At 38.6% G+C, this 19,174-nt stretch overlaps 1 protein-coding gene across 1 annotated transcript in view; it reads right to left on the bottom strand.

The window, feature by feature from the left end:
• Positions 1–19,174, bottom strand: part of KIAA0825 (KIAA0825 ortholog) — a 365,682-nt gene that overhangs the window by 236,801 nt on the left and 109,707 nt on the right. The window contains exon 13 of the mRNA XM_040622093.1: positions 9,538–9,648. Coding sequence (XP_040478027.1) covers positions 9,538–9,648 — 111 coding nt within the window. The remainder of the gene's footprint in view (positions 1–9,537; positions 9,649–19,174) is intronic.

Raw genomic sequence — 19,174 nt, 5'->3', positions numbered from 1 at the left:
CTGGTTATTCCCTCAGTAGTTGGCTTCATTACATGAATCTTTATTTGCTGTCTTTCTTTGTCTCACTTACCCACTCCCCTTCCAGTGTTCCCTTCACTTAGAAAATAAACTACTTTCACTTAAATCTTTGTCTCAGGGTCTGCTTCTTGGGGAGATCTAAAATAAGACATGCATAGAGACACTTTATTTTCTTCTCACTTAATCTTTGTTTCAGGAATACTGAGAAATTAGTCAACGGTCATATAGCTAATAAATATGGCTACTGGACTTGGAATTCAGGTCTTTCTGACTTTAAAACCCATGTTTATTCCTCTACTCCAAGTTGCTTTCCATTCAACCTGGCTGATATTTGGTAGGTAAGTTGCATTTTCCAGTACTGAGTATGTTTGGCTCTATTCAACCTCCTAATTGAGGATACCATCTTTTTGACCCAAAATCAAGTTTGTGGTCTCAAGGCTGATTCTCAAATTGGAGCCATGTTATTCAAGGGATCTAGGGACTGATTTCAACCAGATGGTTCCTGTCATGGATTACGGGGCCAAATTTATACCAGAGACTGTAAGTTACATGATTCAGAGAACAAAGGCAAGGGCACGTCTAAAGAGAAACTGAGAGTAAAAGCCTTAAAGAGAGAAAACAAAAGCAGAGGAGAAGCCCTGCTTTGCTGTACTACTCAGGGCTTTTCAAAACTGATCCTTCACGATCTTCCTAGTAAATAAGTAAATACAAATATTTAAAGCAATTTTGTCATCTTTCTCTAGGAAAATAACTTTAATACATTTTTTGGCGGGGGGGAGCAATCCCAAATATTTTTCTGAATCACATTAACCAAAAGTGTGCAGGTTATATGTAGTTATAGCACTGAAAATGTTTGCACATATTTTATCTGGATAACTCTCTATGATTTTTATAATTAAAGGTGATCCAATAAACAAATCAGACAAGGTTCACCTGTAGACTTGCATACAGGATTTGCCTTGAGTTTGAATTAACTCTGTCCACCGAAGTAGATTGATACTCTTAAAGCATCTCTTCTTTTTAGAGTTGGTTGTATCTACACTTTCTGGTGTACAGCTTAGAGGGTGGGTGTTCAAACTATGAGGAGCAGTGTTATTTCCTAATTTTAGCAAAATTAAACTTTTTACATGGGATGACCCCATTTCCCCCAAATCACCCCAATATATTAGTACCCAAACTCATAGCCCTAGCTCTACACTTTAATGTTACACAGATTAGCATATCCTATTTCTAGAAACATATAAAATCTAATTTCAATTTTTAAAATAGTATTACATATCAACCATCACCTTTGGACTCCCCCTGAAGCGCTAATCTAACACCTGAGTCACTGAGACACTGGACTCAGGGATCACTCAGCCATCCCTTTTGAGGAACAGAAGTTAGCTCTCTGGAGCCTCTAAATATTATTGGTCCCCGTCTACCAGATAATGAACACCTGTTACAGAGAGTTCAAGAAAGGTCTCCTCTGGCATCATGTTTCAGATAAGTGAGACTCAATGAGAAAGTGGTTCAATATTCTATCCACTTTATCACACTTATGGGGAGTCCTTTAAATATGTGTGGGTAACTGACAAAATCTGCCACTTTCTGAAACATATAGCTCTTTACTAACACAGCAGTAGTGAATGACCGTTCAGTGAATAGTTATGTGATGAGGCACTTCAGCTCATAACTCTCCGGTAGGAGAGTATCTCAACAGTTAAGGAAGGAAGATGTTTCAAGATGGAAGAAGAAAAGAATGGTATTGCAAGCTGTGTACAAGTAGATCAATGAGACTGGATCTATGTTTTAACTTTTCCACAAAAATATAAACTATGTCATATAGAGGGAAACTGAAGCTCATGTAGGTTAACTAACCTTCCAAGGTCGCAAAACTACCCAAGCCTACAAATCATGTCTGTCTAACGTGGAAACCCATAATTTTCTGTTATCTCATTGCTGGCTCCAATACTATATTCTTTTTTATATAATACCTTTAAACCACAATAGAAAAGGGAAAATATGAATAAATATCTTGTTGTATCAAGTACCTAGCGCATCTAACATTTTAACTTCTTTTAATAACAGACATGTGACTTTCTAAAAATCTTTTTTTTTTTTTAAGATTTTATTTATCTATTTTAGAGGGAGAGATAGAGAGCAAGTGAGTGAGCAGGAGGAAGGTCAGCGGGGCAGGAAGAGGGACAGAATCTCAAGCAGACTCCACGCTAAGCATACAGCCATACATTGGGGCTCCATCTCACCACCCTGAGATCATGACTTGAACCGAAACCAAGAGTCGGACGCTTATCCAACTGAGCCACCCAGGCCCCTCTAAAAATCTTTTCAGTGATGCAGCTGCTTGTCCATCCACACTCTGGAACAACTACTTAAGAGTTTTGGTGTTAAAAGGTTCTCATTTCTTCTCCCCAACTGTTGGCTCTGTGTCAAAGCTTGGCATCTCATCAGAGTACAAAATCCCTAAGCTCTTCTCCTCAGGCCTGTGGAACAGCCTGTCAGCAGTAGCTGAGAGACCAAAACTCTTTTTCATCCTCCTCCCCAGATGTCTTATCCTAAGGATACTAGAAACCACCTCCTCAACAAGACCACGCTTTCTCTGCCTGGGCTTTATCATTCAGATCAAATGTCTGAAAAGAGCTAAACGTACCATTTAATATGGCAATATCTGAAACAATACTACAATAATTCATGTGTTCCTTCATCCACTCATTCAATCAACTACTATTTTTTGGCTGACTTCTACATGCAAGGCCCTGAATACACAGCAGTAAGCAAAAACAGTCACTGTTATTACAGAATTGAGTGGAGAACACATATACAGTTTAAATGACCATACAAATAAAAATTAAACTACAACCATAAAAACTCACTGAAGGAAAAGCAAAAGATGCTATTAGAAGATGCAGTAAGAAATGAACCCGTTTTTCTGGTTGATGAAAGGCTTCTCTACAAAAGTCCACTGGAGCTGAGATATGAAGAGAAGTTGGCATTAACTAGGTGAAAGAGAATGAAAACATTTCAGAGAAAGGGAAAAGCATGTGCAAAAATCCTGTGGCAGAAAGGAGCATGGCACGGCAAGGAACTTTTATAAAAAAACTAATGTGTATGCAGAGCAGAATCACGGGACAGTGTGATATCACAAGAGGTTGCAGAGGTGGGTAAACCACACCTCTGTACGTCTTATAGGATGCTGAATGTTTTTGTTTATATTTAGGGACAATGGAGAATTCATAGAAGGTTTCTAAGCCATAAATGTGAAATGATAAAATGTAGTTTTGAAAATAGATTTGGGTTTGAGAAATCTCTGGCTGCAGTTCAGAACACACTGGAAACGGGAATCAACATATATATGGGAAGAAAACTAAGAGGTCATTACAGCACTGAGGAGGAAGATAATTACTTGGACTAAAGCAAAGGTGGTGCAATGGATAGCGAATTGTCGGGGTTAAAATTAATGAGACTTAGCAATGGTTTGGATATGGTAGGAGAGAAAGAGGGAGGTGTTCAGGTTGCCTCCTATGTCTCTGGCTTGTACAACTGCATGGAGGTACCATTAACCAAACTACGGAATAACAGAAGGGGATCCATTTGGAGGGGAATATCCTAAGTCCACTTTTGGTCATGTTGAGTTTGAGATGTCTTTGTGATCTCCAGGAATAAACCTCAGGAAGTCATTCATGTATGACTGGCACTCACGGATATATGGGTCTGTAGTCCCAGGAGAGGTAAAAATTAGAGATTCTAATCTGGGGACATACAGGGATTACATAAAGCCATAGGCATGTTTCACTTCACCTGTAAAAGTTCTGTGATAGAACGCTAAAGACGTTCAATATTTAATGGCCAGGTCTAAGGAGATGAACCGGCAAAGGAGACAGAGAAACCATAACAGAAAAGGAAGAAGATTGGGAGAATATGTCAGGAGGGAATCGGGAGTGTGTCTCAAGATGGAGGAAGTGGACAATGGTATTGTCTGCTGTTGTCAGGTAGGTCACTAAGATTGTATTACTTACCAATATGTAACTGTTTGAGGAAAGGGTCTTTGTCTCCAACTTCATTGCCTACCTCTTTCCTCACCATTAACACCTAGCACAGTGCCTTACTTAGAGAAAAAAATTTAAATGCATTTATAGAGAGAATGAACGGACACCTCTTGGTGAACTGGATAAAAGGAAAGACCCACGTGGCATACATAATATAATGCAGCCAAAGGTAGCTTAATATATTTAGGGAGGGAAAATGTATATAAATCTAAAACAGGATTACATTGAGTAAAACTAGAAACAAAAGCAGAGTAGAAAGAAATATCTACAGCTCAGAACGGACTGGCCACGAATCAAAACATCATGTTGTCATCATAAAAGGAAATGAGCAGTGTAAAACGAATGGGCTGTTTACTCACACTGATTATGCTACTTGGTTTCAGTGTGCAGTTATGACCTACTTAGCTAAGGAAGACCGGAAAAATATGAGGAAATATTTAAAGAACCACAAGAAGATGAAAGTTTGGAAAATAATAAAAAAGCATTATAATGCAACAGTCTAATTGACTAAGATAGTATTCTTCCTTGAACATTTATATGAAAGCACAGTATGGTGTCATAGTATTAACCTCGAGATTAATATATCCTCCACGTGCCTTAGTTTAATCTAGTATGAAACTGATTACTCTTTCTAAATCAACTCACATTGTTAGCCTATACCAGTGCTAGGGATAATGAATACAGTACATTTTACTTACTGCTTTGAAACTACATTTATTTTCCCTAAAGCAAACTCTTCTAAACTCTATTCCAGGGATTCTAGGAGAACATGAAAAATTCTATTTTTACCAATTTATATACTTCATAGGCTTTTGCCAGTAATCCTACAGATAAATTTATGGGTCATATAACTATTAATACATTTGTAACTCTTAAGTCTTAATTTCATGTCCTCTTACTTGTTTTTCTTCCATCTCACCTACTTTTAATACATTATCTTAATATATTTAATACTTGTTAAAGGCCACATTAAATCCTTTCTAAAACAATGCACAGGGGCAAATAAATAAGCAAGAGGGTGAATAAAGTATTAAGATCCTTCGTAATATTAGATATTTCAGTCAGCTCTCCTCTCAACCTCACCTTTTCCAAAGAAAAGAAAAGCTTTATATATTTTTAGTTTGTCATTATCCAACCCATGTGTTTCTCCAAACAGTTCATTTTAGTTGCTAAGGGGAGGAATGAAGTTTTGAAAGATAATTTGGGGGTGACAAACATAAACAGCAGATAAATGTGAGGAAAATGGATGGAGCAGTGGAGTTTTTAAGGTCACATGACGGTGGTCAGGAATTCACATTGCACTGTTTCACAAATGCAAGGCAATACCTTGAGTTATTCTGAAATTACTTTTTATTGCAGCCCTGGGTTTCTCTGACTCTACCACTGTTCTGAAAGGGTTAGATCTTAAGTCACATGGATCATGTCTTTCTAAGCATATTCTATGGACCTGTTAAAGAATAATTGTCAGAAAGTACTGCCCTCAGTGTAGGGGAGCTCACCCTGTGGCTTGCACGGAGAATTTAGAAAAGCAAAGAAGAGAACCAAAGGTATTCCAGGAGAGAAAACTTCATAAATAAAGGTCTGAAGCTGAGAATAAAAAATAAAAACAGTGAAAAGTATGGAGTAACTGTGTCTTAAGAGACAAGAGAGGAGACTAACAGCTGGAGTAGAGAAGGCTGTTGGGTACTCCAGGTAATAAGCCAGCCAGTGTGGGCCACACAGAAGCTATGGCAGGTTCTTGAGCAGAAGAGTGATATAATGAAAACAGTATCTGAAACATGTTAAATATTAGTAAAATGGACTAAGGTTGTTGTAATGGGTTGGAGAGAAAGGATGGTTCTATGAGAACTGTCAAGAAAGAATCAACTGAACATGATAATACACTAGGAAGAGGCAAAGCAGAGCTCAACATGGAAACTATAATCAAGATTCTACCCTGGAAATGTTTAAGAATGATGACCTTCCTAATACAAAAGACACATGCATGGACGTCAAGGGAAGAGTGGAAGGAAGGATCAGTTGAGGACATCAGAGTGGATTTCCAGTAATAACAGGGGGTCACTCAAAAATACGAGCAGCTGGACATACTCCATGTGGGGGTAAAGGTAAGTGCTCAGAGTTGGAGATGCAAAGCTAGAAATCATCTGTCTAGAGGTTAGAGGGTAAGCCACGTGAACAAAAGAGCAATAAAAAATGGGGCTTCTTTCTGCTTTAAAAAAACTTTTATCTTAATACAAGTGGTCCCGATTTGCGATGGTTCTACTTATGATTTTCAGCTTTATGATGGTGTGAAATGATAGGTGTCCAGTAGAAACCGCACCTCAAATTTTGAGATTTTGAGATTTTCCCAGGCTATGATGTCTGATACTCTCATGATGCTGGGTGATGGTAGTGAGCCGTAGCTCCTGCAGACATGTGATCGCAAGGGTAAACAACCCAAATTTACAACCACTCTGTACCCATACAGCCACGGTTATTCACTTTTGGTACAGTAATCAAGATATTACATGACCTATGCAAGCACTGAATTATTTAAAGAGTTTTGTGTTAGATGATTTTGCTCAACTGCAGGCTAATGTGAGTGTTTGGAGTACGTTTAAGGTAGGTGAGGCTAATACGCTATGTTTGGTAGGTCAGGTGCACTAAATGCATTTTTGACTTCACAATATTTTTAACTTTTGATGAGTTTGTCAGGATGTAACCCCATTGCAAGCCCAGAAAGATCTATAAAATTAAATTGTTTTCGTTATATGAATTTTGGAAAATATGGCAAATGATACATTAAAAAATTGAAATTGCTTGCAATCCTACCACACAAAGATAAAAGCAATAAGCTCCCCAGCATAGATCCTCTCAATTTTGTTTTTCCATACATACATTTTTATTTTTTATTTTTTTTAAGATTTTATTTTTATTTATTTGACAGAGAGAGAGACAGTGAGAGACGGAACACAAGCAGGGGGAGTGGGAGAGGAAGAAGCAGGCTCCCAGCAGAGGAGCCCGATGCGGGGCTCGATCCCAGGACTCTGGGATCACGCCCTGAGCCGAAGGCAGACGCCCAACGACTGAGCCACCCAGGCGCCCCAACCATACACACATTTTTAATGTTATATGTACAGTAGTACGGCATAGTTCAACACCTTCGACTATGCTCCACTTTCCAGTAACTGTTCATCCCCTGGGAAACATGGGTCTCACATCTAGCAAGCCTGAGGAATCCACCTACCAGAGCCCTCCCTTGGAGATACACACTATAGATTAGTACATAAGTACTAATACATGAGGACATAAAAAGAGACTTTACATAACAAATAACTGGCAATCCTAGATTTTTTATGTACACCTGCTAATACCACTCTGAACAACTGCTCTCCCGTGACAGGTGCGGGTGTAGTTGTCAGGGGCCACAGCTTTGGAAGCAGACAAGCCTAGCTTCAGAGTCTGCCTCTCAGCATGGTTCCCTTGAGAAAGTTGCCATCTACACATCACTTTAAAGTGATCACTTTCCATGAAAGAAGCACAGGAAGAGGTGTCCCACAGATTGGTGTGATTTTTAAAAGAAATAATGTACATGAAGCACCTGGAATGTCTGGTACACAGTTGTCACTGGAACAACCAGGCTCGTTTTGATGATGTCATAATGACTAACTGCAGCTTCCCTTTAACTATAAATCATAATCAATTGTCATTTAAAATTTTTCAAAATCGACCCTTTGAATGACTCCACAGTAATGTATCATATGACTAACCCATAATTGATTTGTCTAATCCTTTACTGTGGGACATTTATTTCACAAAGAATGTTTCAATGGATAGCCTTCCATACAAAGCTTCATCAGCCGCTCTGATTCTTTCCTTAGGATCAGTCGCTAGAAATGAAATTTCTGGATAAAGAGGAATAAATATTTTTAAGGTTTTTGATACAGCTTCCTAAACTCTCCTCTGGAAAGCTCGTAGCCAACTTCATTTCTACTATGGGCTGAGTAGTGACTCCCATGTTCTAATGTTTGTGTTAGGATAATGGCGGAGATGGATTACTCAACAGAAGCAGAAAGAAAGAAAAGTCTTATTACATTTATGCTTGCTTTAGGTAGAGAAGAAAGAAGTTAAACATAAGAAGTGGCTATGTGAAAGATAAACCCATTTCCATGCTGCCTTTCCAGGCCTCTAGGTGGAGGGAATGAGCCTGAAGGTGGAGATCTTACAGAGTAACGCCTGAACGGGGGTATCTCAATGTTATAGACTAAGATGAAAGTAGTAATACTAATAGGTTTAAGCAACTCTGAAAACATGGAGAACAAATAGGTTGAGAATTTTGGGAACTCATCAAAGTGATACAGATTTTTTTGTTTGTTTAATTCACACTGTAAAAGATTCAGTTGTTTAATTTCTTATTTTTGCAATAATGAGTATTAAAAAGTCAGCTATTTAATTCTCAATGCCATAAGTCTATTTACATGCAAGCTGCTGTGTACTGAGATGACAGGATATTGAGGGTATTCTGTTTCTAGGAATCAGTCATAAGGAATTCATCAGAGATGGTGAAAATGTTTTATTTGTAAGTGAAGTAACAACAATACACTAAGGTCCTTGAAGGTAGCGTCTATGTGTCACTGATCTTGGATTCCCCATTTCCTATATGGAGACAGTAACTGAATCGGTAAACAGGATTTATTTGTTGTGGGGTTTATGGAGATTTTGTATATGAGGTTTACACAACCTCTCTTTATGGGTAGGACTTTTGTTCCTCAAGAGTGAAAGACAGTTCCTCAATTTAGAGAGTGAAATCACTGATAGTGTACTTCCAAGATGAATCAAGAATGGATGGGAATTAACAGTATCTCCTTCAGCTATACATGATATATTTATTCACAGACACCAAGGAAAGGTACTTTCCATTGATATATTCAGCAAAGAATCAAACTGACATTCGATATAATGCCACAAAATGTCATCAGATCATTCTGCAAGTATATTTCATGCTTTAAATGATTTTTCTTATGCCTAAATGCTGTTAATTAAATAATAAAAGTGAAAGACCCTATTCATAATTTTTTAAAGTTTCTTCTCTCTCAACTTTTACCTAAGGCTCTAGTTTGTTACAGGAATTATTCAGTTTGCTGTCTTTTTTTTTTTTTTTAATAATTAGTTGGAGAACTGTCAAATCCCCAGTCATAGATCAAGAAGGATGAATTTTAAAATGGCTAAGCAATTAGCTAAAATAGAACTAAATTCCAAAAATTCACATTTTTCCATTACAACAGTAAAGCTATAAGTTAGCAGAATGATTATAAAGCTTGTATATTGGATTCTTGAGCTAATAAAAAGAGAAGTAATACTTTTTACTTACCCGAGTACCATAAAAATTCTAAGTGCTTTTTGTGAGATGCATTTACCTCCATGGATAAAAGTTTCTATTCAACTTTAAAGGGATCATAGAATTATACATAGTGTAGCATTTAGAGGTTCTCACCTGAGTAAAGAAGGGTAGAAATGTGATATGCAAGAAAACCAATGTAACGGTTGCTTGAAAAATGGTTTTCTGGAATCTGAAGTAGAATCATCTATGCCATGCTGAAAAGTCCTGGGGGAAATAAAATAATTATTTCAGAATACACAGGAAACATTGACCATGAAGACCACCAAAACTTTTTATTTTCACTGAGTATTCGAAGTTAATGATTTTTTTTTTTTTTTTGAGAGTGCATGTGATTGGGGGGTAGGGTAGAGGGAGAATCTTAAGCAAACTCCATGTTCAGCACAGAACCCCGGGCTTGATCTCATGACCCTAAGATCATGACCTGACTTGAAATCAAGAGTTGGGTGCTTAACTGACTGAGCCACCCAGGCACCCCTCAAGTTCATGATTTTACACAAAATGGTATTGCGCTAGAATGGACAATGTACCCATCCACTTGGGATCTATGTTAATGGGTAACTCAGAGGCCCCTATACAGCAATACTTAAACTTGGAAAAGTAAGACAATACCATTATTAGGTAAAAACTACCACTATAAAATTTGTCAAAAATAAATGAATAAAGAATAGGACAGTGAATACCATTTATATCACCCTCCTCAACCTGGATCAAATACATGTCAATATTTTGTCGTATTTGCTTCATTACTGTAGAAATGTTTAGAATAAAGCTACCTCTCCTTATTCTTTAAAGTGATTTATAAATACTAAACAATTAATGAGAATTTATAATTAATTTTGTATGCTCCTAAGAGCCTACAGAGGGCTTATAAAGAAGAATTTAACTGTAAAATATATGAATACGATTTCAAAATTAGAACAACTTGGCCAGAATATCTGGTCTACAATTATCTTTGGAGAAGTGACTGTAACATTTTTCTAGGTTGGCCCAAATTCAACAATAAATCTTGAGGTAATAAGAAAGAATTTGCCACATAAAATCTTTAGTAGATAGCTTGGCTAATAAAATTTTTATCATAACAGAAGACTATATTTGCCTACATGGAGTTAAGAGTAACAACTGGGAACATTTTAGAAATGGAATTGTTTGAAGTGGTACTATCTCTCTTTATATATAGCACAGGAGCAAGAGCGTCTTTTAAATAATATGTAAAACAGAATTCCATTTTGAAAACCCATTCCGACCTTTTCATTCCATAACCTGCTTCTTGTATTCTCACATTTTCCAAATATGATCTGTCTCTTCCCAGTTTGTCTTGCCAAGTAGAACACCTACTAATTAAATATACTTCAATACTTTTTAGACTTTTAATATATCTCTTCTTTGAAAGCCATTTTTTTCTTACTAAATTTCAAAAAGAACAAAATTTCTTAAATACGCCTCAAAAAGAGGCTGTCATGTTTCCAATCCCTACATTACACTGTGTGAACTAAGCAGAAGCCTGGGTCAGGATACCACGATATGCTTTCATGGGGAATCGCTAAAGAGTTTATAGCATGGGAGTTATATCAGCTATTTTATATTTTAGAAAGATCTCTTGTGCAATAGTGTGGAGAGATCTGGAGGGATCAAGGCTGGAGTAGGGGGGGATAATGAGATAATATTTCAGTAGACCACACAGAAGAGGACAACGTCCTAAACCAAAGTAAGAAGCAGAGGAGAAAGTAAGTAGAAGGCAAATATAAAAAAACATAGACATAAAATTAATACATTTAGGGAAGCCTGGGTGGCTCAGTTGTTAAGCATCTGCCTTTGGCTCAGGGCATGATCCTGGTGTTCTGGGATCGAGCCCCACATCAGGCTCCTCCGCTGGGAGCCTGCTTCTTCCTCTCCCACTCCCCCTGCTTGTGTTCCCTCTCTCGCTGGCTGTCTCTCTCTCTCTGTCATATAAATAAATAAAAAAAGTCTTTTAAAAAAAATTAATACATTTAATTCCCTAAAGACATGGGGTTGAAGATGGCACAAAGGAGAAGGTAGAAAGGAGAAGGGTTAAGGATTAGGAGAACCCCAGGAGGACTCAGAGGTATTTTACTTAGTTTCAGATATGTTAAGGGAGCTGCAGGCATTTGAAGTACATCCGAAGAGAGACATCCAATAGAAATTTGTATTTGCTGATGTAGACTATACAAGAGATATCTGGGTGGAAGATACTAATGTGGGAGTCATAATGGAAACCCATTGGGATGGGTGAATTAACCCAAAGAAAGAGTGTAAGAGGAAAAGATAGTTAAGAACAGAGCTCAGAAACACACCAACATTTAAAGCATGAGGTGAGAAAGAGAAGCACTCAAATGAAACCAAGAAGGAATAATTCAAGATGCAGGCAAAGAGCCAGGACAAAGTGATAGTAGGGAAACCAAGGGAGGAGGAAAGGCCAGTAGTGATAAAAGCTGCAGAGAGGGTAATCGCATGGAGAGGCAAAATTGGAGTTTCAGTGTGATGAGGGTAGTTGTGGTGCATGGAATGAATGACGGGTGTCAAAGTGGAGACAGTGAATGCAAACTATGTTTTAGAAATACATGTCAATATTTTCTCAAAAGGGAAATACAATAATAGAGAAAGAAAAAAAGTTAATATAAAAGAGTCTTTAGGAAAAGAACCAGAAGAAGAAGAAAGAATATTTAAAAGACTATGGCCATGGAGTAGGAGGTAGGTGTGATCGAGAGTGCTTTGTCTGGAAAAAGAGACACATTGACTGTCAAAGGATTTAGAGGTGAGTAAGGATCGAGATAATTATTAAAAATGGAAATGAGGGGCGCCTGGGTGGCACAGCGGTTAAGCGTCTGCCTTCGGCTCAGGGCGTGATCCCGGCGATCTGGGATCGAGTCCCACATCAGGCTCTTCCGCTGGGAGCCTGCTTCTTCCTCTCCCACTCCCCCTGCTTGTGTTCCCTCTCTTGCTGGCTGTCTCTCTGTCAAATAAATAAATAAAATCTTAAAAAAAACGGAAATGAGAAGTTAAAATACATTCATGATGGTCTAGGTTTTCTCAGAAAGTACAGGGCAAGGTCATCTGCTAACAAATAGTGAGATGGGGCAAAGTGGAGGGTTTGGCTAAAGTGGAGGAGGATGCTTCGGAGAGAAAGCCACCCAGAGGTAGGACATAGAGCAGCGTTGTCAGAAGGTACAAAAGGTCAACTAAGTGACTCTCGCCAGCAGTGTTCCAAAGTCTGGACAGACAGGCCCAGACAGTGAGGGTAGGACATGCAGTAGTAAGGGAGGTAGGAAGGGAGGGTGCTGGTATCATGTGAGAGGAGATGCAGCAAGGGGTCTGGCAAGAACGGAGATCTCAAAGGAAATCAGACTGGGGGAAAAAGATGGGACAAGAGATAAGGGGCTTCATGAGAGACCAACAGAGACTGGAGGCTGTGGTATCCTAGCCTCTGCCTAATTTGCCACATACTTTGGTGAGCCCTTTGCATGAAGTCCCATTTGTCCACTTACCTGGGGGGCGGTTCATTCCTCCAAGAATGAACACCTTAGCTAGAATGCATTCTCTGTCACGGTCAGCTGGCTCTCGAGACTGCTCTACCTCAAAACCTTGTAGTAAGTCTTCCCTGACCACCCTGTCTAAAATATTTCTTGTCTCACCACCTCATCCCTCTCTATGCCCTTATTTTGCCTTGTTTCTTCTTAGGACTTGACTCTCCCTCTGATCCTTTCACATTCGCTCTTTGCTGCCTGCTCCGCACCCAAGGGTAGGGTCACTGAAGACTACCCAGAGGCAGCGCGTGGGCATACGCAGGAGCTCTGGAGCCAGACAGACTGAATTGGTAGCTTGGGGGGGCTCTTCACTGGACGTGTAATGCGGCTTGACAATTGATTCAGCTTCAGTTTTCTCATTTGTAAAATGGGAATAATAAGAAGAAGAAGAAGCACCTCACACGGTCAGTGTGATGACTGAGATGCATAGAAAGGACCTGGCAAAGTGCGTGCACCTAATAACGGACCAGATATATAAGATATTATCAGTATGATAACAACAGTTGAAAATACTTCTTAAGAATGTCTACAACTATCTCATAGTCTAAATGATTGCCTAACTACAGTTTCATCCTTGAGATTAGAAAAAATAATGGAGAATCTAATAATAATGGAATGGTTATTTGGAATGGTGCCAAAATTTCGTAAGACGACAAACTACCGGTGATACGGTATTTCCCAGAACATTTCTGCCCTACCTAAACCCTTTTATTCCACTCATGGCTTCTCCATCGTCCTGGTAATAGTAGAGTTATTTGGCTATAAGAAATGTTATGGCAGATGTTTATGGTCTCAGAGGGGGTGGGGTCTGTATAAGCATTTAATTCCACAGCAAGATTCCAAATTAGTGTCATTATTCTGGAGAGTATAACAGGGTGAAAATTGGCCCACAAGTCTCATTGGGGGAATGAAATGATGAGCTGGCTATTAGATAACCTCTAATGATGTTTTGGTATACACTTAAAAGAGAGGACGCTCTAAATAATTCATAGCGGAGAATAAGATACAATCGTAAGAGCTGCACAATTATATTTTCCGCAAGACATAGAAGGATTTTGATAGAGCAAATTTAAATACTCTTTTAAAAATAAGTAATTGTCCATAGGTTGAAGCAGATTACATTTCTTCACATTTCCAAACAAGCAGACTGTAAAGATGGTTTTGCTTAAGGGGAGGAAAGTGGGTTTGGGGAAATTCCTCGCCTCGGCCCTTCAGCCAGCATCAGCTCCCCTTGCCCCTTCCCCATCACTAGCATCGTGCAGGCTCTGCGCTCGTCACGGCATGCCACTTGGGCCCTCTGCCCCAGATTCAGTCTCTTGTGGTTCTCTGATGTACAAGTATGTTGCCTTCCTTCCTTTCTTCATTAACAAAACTCACTGACTTTCTGAGCTTATGCAGCCAGCTGCTGCTAGAAAGAAAGAAATCCGACGCACATCAAAAGTGAGAACAACTGATAAGCTAAAAAGAGCTAGATGGGTTTTATGCTTCTCTTGTGCTACCCTGCTTTTGGCTGCCCTCCCAGGAGAACTGTGTCTCATAATATGGTGCTAATGGAACAAACGTCCAGGATAGAGTCGAGGCAGCCCAAGGATCTAAGTTCCAAGGGGCAGAGGGGCCAGGCAGATGCCTCACTCCTGCATCTAACCACGGAGCCTAAGCTGTCGGAGGTGCTCGAGAAACTAGAGTACCAACAGAAGGCCAAAATGTCAGAAGTAGAATTAGTTTGAAATTGAACCCCTGGGACGGTTCTGGAATACTTGAGACAATGAGGACATGCAAGCCTTTCTGATGCACCTAATATCACAATTAACCATAAAGCTGGACAGAGAACCAAGCTCAATCTATGTCACCATTTTAAACACAATTCTAAGTGATTGTTTTGCATTCATAAACCAGCATCACCCCTGGGACTACAGGTAGTTGCCTGAATGTCATTAAGGAAGAGAAATTAAGGTAAGACGCTCAGAATGAAATACGGCTTCCCACCTTTCTCCTGCCCCCTGGCTTGAGAGCATGATGAAAATAACTCTTTGAGATTGGAAAACGATGATGTGAAGTTAGAAAAGGACTAGCACAATGCTTGAATTAACTGTAGGTACATAGCAGATGCAAGTTAAAAAAAAAAAGAAGAAGAAGAAAAGAATGAATAGAAGGTATTGTCAGACCTTGCTTCGTGGAAAGGAGGATTAATTTCAGGGGCCATCTGTAAAGAGCAATCTTGTGTGTTACGCAGCCACAGGGCAGACAGAGAACAGGACATATGGTGGTCAGGCTGAGCAAGACTTGATCTCAGAGGAGAGGGCAGGAAACAGGCCTTCTCCAAAGGCAATGACTAGCCTTTCACCAGTGCTTTACATTATTAGAATCACATATAAGGCTGTTTGATTTTAGGTTTAAAAAAAATAGATATTTTCCTCAAAAGCAATGTGTAGAGGAAGGGGACAAAAGGGAGTCATTTAATCTAAACAAAATGGCTAAAACAACTAACTTCACTTTCTGAATCGTTTTGCATTCTGCCATTTCTTTTTTACATTTTAATTATTTCAATTTTTATTTCTGTTCAGTATGTATCATTTTTTGAGCTTTATTAAGATATCTAATTCATACACCACAAAATGTACCCATTTTAAGTTGACAACTAAATGGTTTCTAGTATATTCAGAGTTGTGTAACCTTCACCACTGTCTCATTTTATCACATTTTCATTACCCTCAAAAGAGATCCTGTGCCCACGAGCAGGTCCACCCCTTCTCCCCTCCTCCCAGCCTCTGGCAACCACTAATCAATCTACTTTCTGTCTCTTCTTGTTTATTTTGGAAATTTCTAGTGAAGTGAACTGCACAATATATACTCCCTTTTGTCTGGCTTTTTTAACTTAGCAAAATGCTCTCGAGGTTCAGTCCTGAGGTAGGCAGCATCTGTCAGCACTCCATAGTTCTTTTATGGCTGAATAATATTCCACCGTATGGATACGCTACATACTGTTTACCAGTTCACCAGATGGTGGGCACTTGGGTTCTTTTCACTCTGTGCTATTATTTAAAATGCTGCTATGAACACCCGTATACAAATCTTTGTACTGACATACATTTTTACTTCTTTTAGGCATATACCTGAGAGTAAAGCTGCCGGGTCATAGGACCATATGCTCAATATTTTACATAAGCATACTCTATGCTTAACGTTTTGAGGAAACACCTATTTTCAAAGCATGGCAGACATTCTTGAAGTATGAAAAATGAAATTTCAGTCCATGCTCTGCTTTGTGAGGGACAGTGAAGTAGTTTAAAATAGATAAGGAAATAAACAGGCTAAGACCATAACCTCAAAATACCTAGCGTTGGTTTGAAACCAAACTATAGACACAGCATATTTTGAAATACCTTGGAATTCAGTTATTCAAAGCCATATTCGTGATACCAGGTGCATCTCAAGATAGGTCTGCTGGTCAATATTCTGGCCTATATCTGCTGACTCTGGCCTTTGCCTGGTGTGCTGGCACTTGTACTGAAATCCATTCTTCCGTGTTATTAATGTTGTGACACCGGGGACAGTGGGCATGTGTGTGTAAATAAATTTAATCTTAACATTAGAAATTGTATCAGACTTTACTCCATGGCAGATATTTATCTTGCTCACTGCTGTAACCCTTGTGCTTAATCTCTGTGCTTAATCAGAGGAGCTAGAGAGGCAACAACGTTGGCTGAATTGAAACTAAACTGCATTTACCTAAAATTCTAAGAATTCAATTTTAATTTGCTACGTAGAAGCTAAAATGAACATTCTCCGCAAGTGAAACGCACCATCTGAAACCATGTTTGAGTATGTGTGTGAGTGTGCACCGAGGATGCTTCTGAATGTGCACTTGAACGGCCTTGACGGAAGATCTACAAGCAATAGGCATTTTGGAAAATACATGGTGAATATTTTATGTTTCAGCAGGTCTCTTTCCCTGGAGGACAAACTTAAAGTACTCCTTTTATAACATTCTAACAGAAATCTACAAAGGAGAGTTAAAAGAGAACACACATTTTTGCAAACAGGTCTCATTTTCCTGAAAAGATTTTAAAATCATGTATTCCTGCCCTGGGATTTAGTGGTCTTCCGCTAAACTCAGAAAGGAGAATACATCAGTTCATCTGTCAGAACTACTTGGAAGAAAGGCAGTCACCTTCAAAAAAGGCGTGTCGCATGTAGTGACAAATGTCAGGTACAGTTTATAAAAAATTCAATACTATCAACATCTGATTGTTACTTTTCACCAATTCCTCAAAGCATACAGTTTAATTTTTAAATGTGAAATAGAGATACATTTTTTTCCCTAAATACCAATAATATGACAATTTCATACCCTGGCTGTGAAAAGAAGCTAAATGAGTCAACAGGGTCCTTGTTACACACATACAACGTTTTCCTACTTGGTGAAGAACAGGCTGTCCTGTAGATTTCCTTTGTCAATATAAAGCAAAATGCATCCCAAAGATTGCATTGATATTCTAGAAAAACAATCGTAAAATTGAAATCAACACGAATGGATACAATTTGTGAAAATTTATATGAACTGAAAAACATTGAAACGGAAAGTATCTAGACTTTTTGTTCATGCTTCAAAGCAATGTAGCTATCTATGTTTTATATTAAGGAAAACCAGAGGCAGTGCTTGGTGTAAAATGTTCTGTAATCCTGGTTGAAATTAGCAATTTAAATTTGTTGAATGAGGTTACAGTGTAGTATCTAATGCACAAATCACAGAGATTTGACTACTTGCATAGTTGTTAAAAAATGTATCAAAAGGCCATGGGTTAACAATAATGAATGTATGTTACGTTATTACTATTATTAAAATATGCAATCTTTGATAATAATTTATTTGTTTTACAAATGCATCGGGCGGTTAAAATTTTTCTATTCATCTGTGACAAACCATGAAATTCAATATTGCTCACCATGACCAATCCATGAAATTTGTCAACTTTGTTCCTGATTTTCACAGGGCCTTCCTCTCAGATGAAATGACCCATTGAACTAAGAGCATGGCAATTTTTTCATCTATGGTAAATCAGTTGAGTTTACTAGGATTTATTATGTGCTTCAGACCTTGAGCTTTTTATGATTATGAACTATTATGCATATAATCCCAAACTTATGGCAATTTATCTCACTATTTCTTCCCATTTCTGAAAGAATTCTCCATTTCTAAAATTAGTTCTCAACGGTACGGTTGCCAGAAGAAACAATCTATAAACAATGGGTTGGTTGAAAGTCAGAGTGGGTGAAAATTATAGGGAAATTGAAATCAAACTTGTTAATTACTCATAGAATTTCTAACACAGAAGTCTCAAAATTTACTGAAATTCAAGATTTATATATTTCTCTTTCCAGAATCTTCCAGAAAAGAATACTTTACCTAATTTATCCAAAGAAAGAGAAATATACATAGTTTTTCCTATGCAAGAAACTAATATGCAATTATCTATTCTTTCAAGATAAAGTGACTATTTTGAGGAGAGTTTAAACAAAATTGTATTATTGTTTTATTATAAGATCTACTTCAACATCTTCTACAATCTTATCAATTCAAATGAAATAAACTACAAAAGTAGTTCAAAATTTTTAGTTTCCCTAAATCTTATTTACTATGTAAAATCTTTCAACATTTTAAAAATATAATTGCTGAGTTTCTCCTTTGCTGTCCTGACCGCTTCTCCCTTCCAGTGTATTAATAAACTTCTCTCTCCTTTGTTCTGCTTTGGGTGAATTCTTTCACCTGATGGGGTCACCCCACATCTGGTAGCCCTCACCCGGAATCTCTGCTGGCCTGGGACTTTCCCTGGATTCTCTGGGAATTTCTCAGGACTTTTCCCTCAGTGGATGGACTCTAGTACTCCTTGGGGAACTGACAACCTTGGGGAACTGAGTTAACCAGGAGAGGTTACTCCTCCATGAGGATCTGAAGCTCCAGGGAGAGCCAGTTCCCTTCTCACCTGTGGAGGGACCCTGTACTCCCTCTCTTTTCTCTTTTTGGCTCTTCTGCTGTCTAACCCTAGTATGCCTCACAGAACAGATTTCTGGCCAGGGAGGCTCCTTGGTGTGGTCTGAAGGTCTGAGCGTGAACAGGTCAGACTCCGGTGCCTGTGAGGGTGAAGGAGCCCTTTCTTCTCCTCTCCCACTCCAGCCTCCTGAGGCCT

The sequence above is a fragment of the Ursus maritimus genome, unplaced genomic scaffold (assembly GCF_017311325.1).
Source record: "Ursus maritimus isolate PB19 unplaced genomic scaffold, ASM1731132v1 scaffold_5, whole genome shotgun sequence".
Classification (NCBI taxonomy): domain Eukaryota; kingdom Metazoa; phylum Chordata; class Mammalia; order Carnivora; family Ursidae; genus Ursus; species Ursus maritimus.
This window is presented reverse-complemented; position numbering and strand designations above follow the sequence as displayed.